Source organism: Danio rerio, chromosome 13 (genome assembly GCF_049306965.1).
Source record: "Danio rerio strain Tuebingen ecotype United States chromosome 13, GRCz12tu, whole genome shotgun sequence".
Lineage (NCBI taxonomy): Eukaryota > Metazoa > Chordata > Actinopteri > Cypriniformes > Danionidae > Danio > Danio rerio.
In genome coordinates this window covers 7,095,216-7,107,500 of record NC_133188.1, presented here as the reverse complement: position 1 = coordinate 7,107,500, position 12,285 = coordinate 7,095,216, and the positions used below count along the sequence as shown (strand labels likewise).

At 37.1% G+C, this 12,285-nt stretch overlaps 1 protein-coding gene across 1 annotated transcript in view; it reads right to left on the bottom strand.

Annotated features, from left to right (window-relative positions):
- LOC101885457 (CUB and sushi domain-containing protein 1) overlaps positions 1-12,285 on the bottom strand; it is a 219,117-nt gene that overhangs the window by 53,533 nt on the left and 153,299 nt on the right. The window contains exons 29-31 of the mRNA XM_073920566.1: positions 6,709-6,882; positions 5,859-6,032; positions 2,293-2,466 (exon numbers count right to left, since the gene is read on the bottom strand). Of these exons, the coding sequence (XP_073776667.1) occupies positions 2,293-2,466; positions 5,859-6,032; positions 6,709-6,882 (522 nt within the window). The remainder of the gene's footprint in view (positions 1-2,292; positions 2,467-5,858; positions 6,033-6,708; positions 6,883-12,285) is intronic.

Below are 12,285 nucleotides of genomic sequence, written 5' to 3'. Positions count from 1 at the left end.
TATTGTTTGTCACAATGCTATATATTTATATATATATATATATATATATATATATATATATATATATATATATATATATATATATATATATATATATATATATATATATATATATATATATATATATATATATATATATATTTATGTTTGTGACTTTAACATTTGTTTCTGTGTATTTATAAAATCTATATAAAATTGTTTACATATTTTTTACATAAGTGTATATGGAGGTTTTTTTGCAGTTCTAAATGACAAACCTGTTTGCTGTTTTGCATAATTACATAACAGACAAATTAGACTTAAGTCGCTAGCATCTAAGTTAAGGACAATGTTATTTTGATGTCCACTTATGACGTCAAATTAATTCGTTCATTTAATCACTCATTTTCTTTTCGGCTTAGTTCCTTTATTAATTGGGTAACCACAGTGGAATGAGCCGCCATGACGTGAAATAAAATAGATATTTGGTTGATTTAAGGTTGTTTTGGAAAGTGACCAAAATCCAACGCCGAGCCAACATCTTAAACCAACGTCATATTGACGTCAAATACTGACATTTATTTGTTGGGTACGGTAACCAAAGAACAACGTCTGATAGACATCATATTGGTAACATCCACACAATGTCAAGCTGTAACATCTGTAGACATTGATATTTTGTTGTTTTGAGGTTGCATTGGAAAGTGACCAAAATGCAATGTCTGCCTGACAAGGGACATTAAGGTGGGTGTGTCCCTGTAATACAAATCACTTAAAAATCATACTATTTTAGAATTTGCCGCAGGTTTCCTGTGAAATGATTTAAATGTGAAAAGATTTATGGTGAGGCATAAACTGATTACATTAGGCAGAAGTCAAACCTAATGAGTTATGAATGAATTAATAATATATTTTTTTGTTAAATTCTATACATCCAAGCCATTTCAGTAGCTATATAGTTGTTTGGACTTAATTTAGTCTGAACTGAACTCATTCCGATTTAATAACTAGTACCCTTAAAATGTTTAAATGTTTAATGTTTAAGTTATTAATACTATAAATGTTTGATGATAACACAAATAATATATACGTATATGACTAAATATATATATATTATATATGTATAAATATATATATTTATACATATATATTTATATATGAGCAACATCACATGAGTAGCAGTGCGATATGGCTGTATATCGGCACTGGTGGGAGGCGTGCATTGGCACGAGGCTGCAGGCCGAGTGCCTTAATGTCCCCACCAGTGCCGATATACAGAAATATCGCACTGCTACTCGTGTGATATTGCGTTTATACAACAGTTTGACAGCATAATTGTGTATATAAAAACAAATTAAACATGGAGAGACTTAAAAACCCTTTCGTGTGAGGAACTACTTTCTTCCGCGTTGGATTCTAATCATACGCTGACAGTTAAACAGCTGAGCAAGCATCTTTTAAACTTTAGATCTGTAGTATCTGCTTTTTGCTGGCTGTATGTGGGCGGAGTAATACACAAAGGGTAAAGAGGCTGTACCGGTGCTAATATTACTTAAATATATCACGGCTATCAGCCAATCAGTTTTTGTTTTAAGTTCAATCCACTGTGTACACTCCACACCAATAAAGTGAGATTTTTTACTAGCATATTAAATGCATTTTTTTTTTGTCAAAGAGACAAAAGCTGCTGACAGTAAAAATAACAAAGACATGAGCAGACACCAAAAAATACTTACACAAAGCCAATGCTAAATCAGTCCAATTTTGGCCTTTTTTTATGAAACAATACATCTGCTTCAAGGCACGTCAGCTTTTTTTCAGGCTGAGTGCTTTGTCCCCAGGCTCTGGTAGCGAATTGTCCATTTTAGATGCATTGACCCGCCGTCACATTTACTGTCACGATTCAATTTCACCAGGCCACCATCAACAACTTCCTTTGCACTTTAATTTAACATTAAAGTGACAAGATGTGCACGGTTACTCCTACTTAATGTCAGAAAGCATTCCACAATGTCACACGGGTTGCTGCAGACCCATTTGACTTTCAAATCGACACTTCAAGACGGGAAATGACACACAGGGAATTATTTGCACATTGCTTCTTGTCATTCACCGGCTGACTCAGACTGCTGAGCACAGATGCTGGTTTCGCTCTGTTAATGCTAAGCCCATGAGCTGTGGGTGTTAAACAGCCTTACTAAGGAGCTTCTCGCATAACAAGATGCTGTTCAAGGCAGCATCTCCGCTGAGACTCTCGGCCAGGGACAGGCTGCCCACAAAGCATCTGAAATACAGTCAAATTGAGTTTCTTACCCTTGCATACAGGTAGAGGACTGCTCCACTGTCCGTTCATGCGACACTGTGCTCTGGACGCACCGTGTAACAAATACCCCGTGTTGCAGGTGAAGTTGACCACGTCATTAAGATTAAACTCGCTGCCGTTTGTCCGGCCGTTTGCAGGGTTTCCAGGATGGCCGCAGGTTATGGCTATTTAGAAAAGAGGAACAGTCAATCACTTCCTTTTTAAATCTGTACATACATTTGAAGTCAGAATTATTAGCTCCCCTGAAATATTCGCCCCCCTGTTTATTTTTCCCTAATTTCTGTTTAATAGAGAGAATATTTTTTTCAGCACATTTCTAAACATAATAGTTTTAATTACTTATTTCTAATAACTGATTTATTTTATCTTTGCCATGATGACAGTAAATAATATTTTGCTAGTGATTTTTCAAGCCACGTCTATACAGCTTGAAGTGACATTTAAAGGCCTAACTAGGTTAATTAGGTTAACTAGGCAAGTTAGAGTAATTAGGCAAGTTATTGTATAACGATGATTTATTCTGTAGACTATTGAAAAAAATAATAATTATATTATATCTTTTCACTAATAATTTTGTCCCTAAAATGGTTTTTAAACAATTGAAAACTGATTTTATTCTAGCCAAAATAAAACAAATCAGACTTTCACCAGAAGAAAAAATATTATCAGACATACTGTGAAAATTTCAACCCGGGCTCATTGTGGAAACGTAGCCCTGCGGACGTTTCTGCGGACCGCGATTTACGTCCCGGGAGGTACGTATTCGATGGTTTTTTTGTTTTCACGGATCCGCGAGAGGCCGCTGTGCGCGCTTTTTCGCGCCTCGGGCGGGCGCCTCTTGGGAGCGCGTGACATTCGCGCGCGCCGTTCTCGCGAGAAAAGCCGCCGGATCGGGAAAAAAAAAAAAAAAAGCAAAAGCCCTCGTCTTCGATTTCGACCGCGTTTTCCGATCCCGCCGCGTTCTCGCCCTCATTTTTCTGATTCCGTTTTTCGTCTCACCTGATTTGCGGAACCTGCTGTTCCCCGGACTCGATCCCGGTCGTCGTCCACCGCGGCCAGCTCCTCCTCCTCCTCCTCGTCCGGGGCCTCCGCTTCGCCGACGCAAAAAATTCGTCGAAAGGGAAAGCCCTCCACTCGGAGGCGAGCCGTCACCCGGCGAGCGCGAAGAGGAGGGGCGGAGCGGCGCCACACCGCCCCGCGGCGTTCGCTCGAAAAAAAACAAACGCGGCCTTTACGTACCTCCGGCCACGTAAATCGCGGTCCGCAGAAACGTCCGCGGGGCTACGTTTCCAGAATGAGCTTGGGTTGGAAAATTTCCTTGTTCTGTCAAATATCATTAAGGAAATATTAAAAAAAAAAAAGAAAAAAAATAACAAAGGGGGATAATAATTTTGACTTCAACTGTATGTTTAGGATACATTAAACACACTTTTAGATAAAGTAATTACTGCATTTTTGACTTTAAGTAAATAATGAATAATTAATAACAAATTATACATACTAGCATAAATGTTTAACAGATACATGCATTACACTCACAATAAACATACTATATATATATATATATATATATATATATATATATATATATATATATATATATATATATATATATATATATATATATATATATATATATATATATATAACTTTGTGCAGACACATGCATTCCATATTTCATGGCAACCCAGGGTCACAGCAGTTCGTTATATACAGTAGTCATGAAATTTAATCGATTATGTTGTGTTCATGGTTTTGCGTTTTTTACGACACAATCGTTAACTACAGTAATGTATCTCAATAGACATGCTTTTTTCATGTACTTTGACTTGTTCTTTGACATTTTTCGCTGGCCAGGATGTGCAAAACAACATTACAAAGTGGGAAACACTTTTACGAAGCTTAGGACAAATTTACATTTTGTAAAACATTTTTATCTATCATAAGACACAATTACATAAGAAAAACCATTTTACCAAGGAAGAAAGACATTTATATTTTAGAAAAATAAATTACAAGACGCAAAACACTTTTACCAGTCCCAAAACAAATTTACGATAGCTGTTTCTCAATATGCGTTCTTGTCTGTACTTGCGTTCTTGTGTCCTCATAAAACGTCATCAACCGTCGCCAAAGTACTGTTCCAATTTAGAGTTCACATCCTGCCAAGTACAAATAAAATTCCCGAATGTGTACTTGCTCTGCCCTTTTGGCCACGGATGCATCAAGAGGTGACTTGTGCGAACTTGCGCAGCTCAAGTATCCAAGAATGCATTGCAGCTAAACCAGCAAACGCTAATGGTGGAGGAGAAAACTCGCATGGTTTTCAAAAATACTCCTTTACTGTGTCACAATATAAAGTTTTAACAATATTTCAAGCGAGAATGTAGTTGTTTTAAACTCGAATTGGCAGTTTATTCACAAATATAGCGCGTCTTTGACAATGTGCCACAGCTTATGCGGACCCCAACTTCCAACCTGCCAGCGGGAGCTCCGTCATCACCTCCCCCGCCGAGAGCAGCTTTACTACAGCCAGTTCATCTTGGATGTACCGCTGGATCTCATCACTCCACTGTAGTTAAAACATGATATTTAATACATCTTGTGAATATCTAACGAACAGTTTTTGATCTTATAAATCTATTATTTGTTCTCAGGTCTATTCTGGCAATGTTATTTTGTTATCTTTTATAATTGTCTTTAATTATATTACCATGTTGTATGCTGTTTTCTTTGTTTACCAGATTGTTTGACGTAACCTCTGTTTCTTATCGTGTTTATACTTGTATATTTACCATTGTAGTTTATTAAAACTGATAATCAAAGACATGTCTGTAAATAATAACTTATTTTACTTTACATTTATAAGAACTTATGTTTACATTTTCTTAAATCAAAAATGTATATTGATAATATTAATATAATATTAATTACAGGGTTGTGCTTTTTATAATTAAATTTATTGTATTGCTAATATACAGTAAAACTGATTAATCCATGGTGAGGTAAGTGACATTATAAAGTACACTGCTGTTCCATTTGAAGAAGTACTCGCCTTGTGTCCTCGCGTCCTCAGGAGTTCGTTCTTCCAAGTCTGAACTTGGCAAGTCTAAACTTTCAAATACGCAAGTCTGAACGTTGCGTACTTGATATTGAGAAACAGCCAATGACAGATTCTTAATGGAAAGGGTATGTACCCCACACCAGAAGTGACGCGGAATGTACCACACATCGGAAGTGATGCGTTGAACTCGTGTTGTCGAGTACATAAGCGTAAATAAAGTATATTGTGACTGAACATGAACTGCGGTCGAGGGTTGTTTCGCCTGTTTTGTGGCAAACACATGAGCAGCTTAACGCGGTTTTACTTTACATGTGGTCGGTGTTTAGAGTTTCTAAAAAACGGAAAATAACAGACATACTGCATTAGTGTGTTTAGTATTTTAACGAGGGCCACTCGTACGCTGTAATCGTAGACAAATTTTAATAGATTTGATCATTTACTTTATAAAATAAGCAATTAACGTTTGAACTCATATTGTTTAAAGTTACTTACGAACACACACAGGTGCTTGCCCTGACCACCTGTGGTCTTGTTGGCAGATACGAACCGATGTCCCAATGAGCCGAAAGCCTAAATTGCACTGATAAACAACAGTGTCCCTGTAACTCGATCCATCACCACTGATGTGGCCATTAACAATTGGATCCGGAGAATCGCAATGACCAGCTGCAAAAAATAACAACAACAACAACAAAAAAAAACATTTATAAATGACAGAATCAGTGTCCACGCAAATCAGGTTACTAAAAAAAACCATACAAACAAACAAATTCAACCTATGGGTTTACAGGCATGAGGCAACATATCGCCATAAGCACTAGTTCCAATGAGAATTCCTCCAGCAGCTACTGTTTGACATTTTGAAAAATGCCCTTCGTGCTGTTCAAGCAGCAGGTGATTGGTCTAAGGGGCAGCACTGATTGTCAGGCAGTGGAAGTTATTATTTTAGGTACAATTCTGTTCCATAAAAACGTACTGCCCCAGTGACAAGGGTTTGTACCTTTTTTGATACAAAATTGTACCATTTTTTCTGTGAGAGCACTAACTATTAAAAAGAAGCAAATTGGTAGTTTATAGAGCAAATAGGCTTAATTAATGGTTTGTTAATAGCTTGAATTGTACATTAAAATGAAGCATGACCCAATATTGTTCTGGGAACAGCAGAGTAAATGTTTATCCAGGAAAATCGTATTGTTCTTCAATCTGTCCAATAACTAGAACCATACAAGCATAACTGTGCAGGAAAACATCCTTCCCTCCTGTAAACAGATTTCTATGCACATGAATGCTTCAGCAATAAATGATTTTCAATCACAGTGCTCTGCTGAAAGATAGTACTTACCCAGGCATTTGGTCTCAACTCCACTCCAGAGGCCGTTAGCCTGGCACTCCCTCACATGTGAGCCCACTAAAGTATACCCTGTGTTGCACATGAAGATGGATGTGGCACCGTAGGAGGTCAGGGTGCCCATCTTCTTGCCATTAGGAGGGGAAGGAAGTTCCCCGCAGGAAATGACTAGAGGAAATTGCAATATATTGAATACACATGGTCATTTTATTGGGAAAAAAAGGTCAAACTGATTATGACACACGCAGTTTGCTAGTTTTACTGACAATAGCTGCGTTTCCATCCACCTATATTTATGCACATTTTGGAATATCACATTAAAAACCTGGATGGAAATGCCAAGATGCGCATCCATTTTAAAAAAGCGCATGAATTATGCGCACAACTGAGTAGGATAAACTTATTTTAAAGAAAAATATATGCATAAACTATGATGGAAATACATTGACTGAACAAATTCCAGCATGTGCAGCAAAAAAGTGTCATTTTGCTTCAACAGATCATGTAAAAACAAAAATGGCGGAAAGTGACAGGTATGTTTGGATGGACGATGAGGTCTGAACTAGGGATATAATCATACTGGAATTCGATACCAATCGATACAGAAATTTTTTAAATATCAATTTCCCGCGAACATTTTAGCGCTGTTGAGCACGTTCTTAAACTTCGCTGAATTGCCGTTGTGTTCATGTGCTCAACAGAAACGACTGTGATTGGTCGTGAAGGTCGTCAAATTCACCGCTGTTTACTGAGTGTAACCACAGATACAGGGACAATGGAGCATTTTAAAGCCGCGATTCATCAGCGGATTGCTCGTATGTCAGCTAATAGACAAAGAAGCTGATTGATGTGACTTTAAAATGCTCCAGTGTCCCTGTGTCTGTGTTTATACTGTTGCGTTTAGCCATGCATCCTTCACCTTCCTATTACTAGGTTGCAAGCAATCTCCATGTTTCTGTCCAAAGGTTCAAATTAAATGTATGCGCAAAACTAAAATATCACATAAAACATTTACAAATAAAGCACTGTTTACATTCAACGAGTCCAAGAGAACAAAATCATCACTTCCTGATGGACTGGCACCAAATATCAAATTTGCCAATATTTTATAGATTGTATAGAGGAAAGCGGTATTACATATTATTTAAAGTTAAAAAAAAAATCAATTGCAAAATGCAAGCTTCAAATAAGGATTTTTAAAAACGTATGTCTTTTATGATCTACAGTTGAAATTATTAGCTGTTGAATATTTTTTTCTTTTTTAAATATTTCCAAAATGATGTTTAACAGAGCAAGGAAATGTTCACAGTATGTCTGATTTGAAAGTCTTATTTGTTTTATTTCGGCTAGAATAAAAGTTTTTAATTTTGTAAAAACCATTTTAAGGTCGAAATTATCAGCCCCTTTAAGCTATATTATTTTTCGACAGTCTACAGAACAAACCATCGCTATACAACAACTTGCCTAGTTACCCTTACCTGCCTACTTATCCTAAATAACCTGGTTAAGCTTTTAAATGTCACTTTAAGCTTTTTAAAAGTGTCTTGAAAAATATCTAGTCGAATATTATTTACTGTCATCATGGCAAAGATAAAATAAATCAGTTATTAGAAATGAGTTATTAAAATTATCATGTTTAGGAATGTGTTGAAAAAATCATATGTCCATTATGTTTTACAAAGGACAGTGGGTTTAGACGTTAAATATGTTTGTCCATCATAATGTACAGTAGGTTATAATATTGTGCAGTCTATAAAACAAAACAACAAATTAAGGTAAACAAACCTTATATATTATTGTATGAGTTTTTTTGTAGGTGTTTTTGAAGTCTTGACACACTTAAACTAAGAAAAATGATTGGTCCCACTTTATATTAAGTGGCCTTAACTAATATGTACCTACATTGAACTTAATAATTCGTTACAATGTACTTATTGTGTAAATACATGTTTTTACATTGTACTTATGCTTGGTTAAATACCTGTATGTAATCACATCTGTAATTAATTTCTGTAATTACATTTGTAATTATACTGTTGACCATCCCTTATACCTTAAACCTCCCTTAAATCTACCAATACCACCAATCCTGTCCATAACCTGACCTGTATTCAAACTCAAAAGCACCACAAGTGTTCTGCAATACAATTTTAACAGGGTAAGTACAGTTAAGGACACTTGATATAAAGTGGGACCAAATGTTTTTATTTAGTGCCATTTATTGAAGCCTTATGAACAGGAAAAATGCACTTCTACATGTTTCTAAAACTTAAGCATAATGTAGGTCTGATGGTGTTAACACTGATCACAATAAGCACGGTAGGAGGATTTATCTGTGTGAGTTCTGCTAACAGTTCAAGACTAATGACATACGTTTCACCTTCAGGGTTAGGGGTTTGCTTAAATCCATAACCCTGAGAATGCGTAATAGTGATTGCTGTTTTAGCAAACAACACCACTGTTTTGTGCATGCACTAGTCATACAATACACACATTTATTTTTTTCATATTCTTTCATGTTCAAGTGCAATTACAATATAAGCCCCAGATGTTCGCATCTGTTTCATTATTGTGGTGCATAAAGGCATTACAAATTAAGCTGCCTCTAATTGGAATATGTACATTTGCTCTCTGACCTTGAATTAGTTAAAGCATTTTTTTTTTCATAGAACACTTAATCACTGTGATACTGTTTACACGGCCTGTCTCTGCGGAGGAAACTGGCCAACGATCAGAACTCACTAAGCAGTGGATGGCGTCTTATGCGTGCATGCTAAATCCAGAGGATTATGCTTGGATCAGTAGAGAAATAAACGAGAGGTGGAATAGAGAGCGGCCAGATTTCCGACATATTAGCTACCCTAATGAATTTGTTTCATTAGCTCACAGTGGGCTGCTGTTTGGTAATTAACACAGTGATCTTTTCATGAAATCCCAGGAGTGGAATTTGTAATTCAATTGTGCATTTTTCCTGAAGAATAGTTCAGCACAATATGGAAAGATGACAGACAGGGCTTTTCTTTCCCTATTCATTAAATGTAGGTGATTATGGTTGGTCAGAATTATTAGCCCCCCTGTATACTTTTTCTACAATTTCTGTTTAATGGAAAGACATATATTTCTAAACATAGGAGTTTTAATTACTAATTTCTAATAATAACTAATTTCTTTTATCTTTTTCATGATGACAGTACATAATGTTTTACTATATACTTTCCAAGACTTTGGTATTTAGCTAAAAAGTGCAATTTAAAGGGCACATACTTTACCCCTTTTTTATTTAATATTAATATTATGGTTCTTCTGAGTGTGCCAGTTTAGGTTCAGTTCAAAACACAGTTCAGATTTGTTATTATAATGTGCTAAAAAGTGTCATTTTGGGGACGTGTACACAGCTTGCTGTTTTAAGGGCGTGTTGCTTAGTTACTGAAGTTTGTCCTGCGCGCTTGCGCTTTTTTTTAGTTACTTCTTTGGTTTGGTGCGTTAATCTGATCGTTACTATTATTCAAAAGAAGGTAATGATTCACACTCAATTGCTTCATACTGTTTTTATTCTTACATTTTCTTACATTTTACGGGTGATAACAGACAAACAGACGTTTCGGCACAAAGCCTTCCTCAGTGTCTCTGTTTGTCTGTTATCACCCGTAAAATGTAAGAAAAAGTAAGAATAAAAACAGTATGAAGCAATTGAGTGCGAATCATTACCTTCTTTTGAATAAGAGCGTGTTGCTTCACATAAAGATTCATTTCGGCTTCCCGCCCAACGTAACTAGGGGGCGGAGCCAAGAGCTCCCCCGCTCTTTGTTTGGCAACAGACAGGCAGACAGAGAGAAGCAACATGAGTGAGAGGATCAACATTCAGCCGTACATGTAAGACTCTGACCCAGACCAAGCAGAGAGTACACAATCATTTGTGTCTTTGTATAGTTTTACAGCCAACTGTATGCTAGTTTAAAGTTCTGAGCTTGTACACCGAGACTAATAACCACGCACTGAATTAACTTTGACTGAGGCAACGGATGCGCCGCGACATGGCACACTCAGACACGCACATTCAGATCTTATTTAAAATGAAACTATTCAGATGGAGCTCTGTGGCGCGGCAGAAACATGAAGTGTCTCAAATCGGACAGCCGCCGACTTGAAGCGCCGTTGTGCGTACCCTGGTAGAAACCGATGTTTAGATTTCTAAAATGCTGAGCGTCGGGCCACACAGAGCGGCGCTTTTGGTGTGCGACCTGCAGGCAAGTTTGTTATTTTATTTCTAATGGAGAGACGCGCACGTGAGGCAACGCGCTCGCACTTTCCAGCTGCACCTAGTTAAGATCACAGGGAGCTTCTGTGAATGTGAGAAATGCGAACGGCTGAGGTTTAAGGTACACACAATGAAAAGTACACACGTTTACAAACCTACAACAATAATTCAGATTACAGCGATCATGTGGTAAATGTTAATCTTGTGTTGAGCCCAATGTGCCTTGCATCTAAAAATAGAGCAAGGGTGTTTCTTTAGTGACAACACTTTGACTCACACGCTGAAAATGGCGGACGTGAAACAACAAATTGAGGATATGGTGATGCGCGCCTGTCAATCAATATTGGTGTGCGGAGGGACCGCACTACTACGTCAAGTTGCGGTCACTCTAAAAACTGCTCCAATTAGTCCACCGTTTGTAAAGGACTGGGTGTGTTTATATCACCTCATTATGATGGTCTATACCAGGGGTGGGCAAACTCGGTCCTGGAGGGCCGGTGTCCTGCATAGTTTAGCTCCAACACTAATCAAACACAACTGAACATGCTAATCAGTATCTTCAAGATCACTAGAAATTTATAAGCAGGTGTGTTTGATTAGAGTTGAAGCTAAACTGTGCAGGACACTGGCCCTCCAGGACCGAGTTTGCCCATCTCTGGTCTATACACTACCTACACACATGTCTGTCCAAACAGCTTGAAAAGCATATTTTATATTATATTTTATAAACATCGCATGATATCATATTATTAAATTATTATATTGTTGTTGTTTTATCCAATTTCATGACATATTTTGACACTCCTGATATTCAGCAATGTTTAGACTTTACAGTAAGTCTACTTTTTAGATAAGATTGCAAAGATAATTGTTCATTTATCAACAATTAGTATGTTCTCCCTGCCTTCGTGTGGGTTTTCTCCGGGTGCTCTGGTTTCCCCCACAGTCCAAAGACATGCATTACAGGTGAATTGGGTAGGCTAAATTGTCCTTAGTGTATGAGTGTGTGTGTGAATGTGAGTGTGGATGTTTCCCAGAGATGGGTTGCGGCTAGAAGGGTATTCGCTGCATAAAAACTTGCTGGATAAGTTGGCGGTTCTTTCCGCTGTGGCGACCCCAGATTAATAAAGGAACTAAGCCAACAAGAAAATGAATGAATGAATGGATAATAAATGTGGTTGTAAGTCAAGAGCATTTGTATCTGCAGTTATAAACTGCTACTTTCTCCAGAAGAAACCAACAATTATATAGGAAATACTGTGAAAAATTCCTCGCTCTGTTAAACATTATTTGGAAAATGTTTGAAAAAGAAA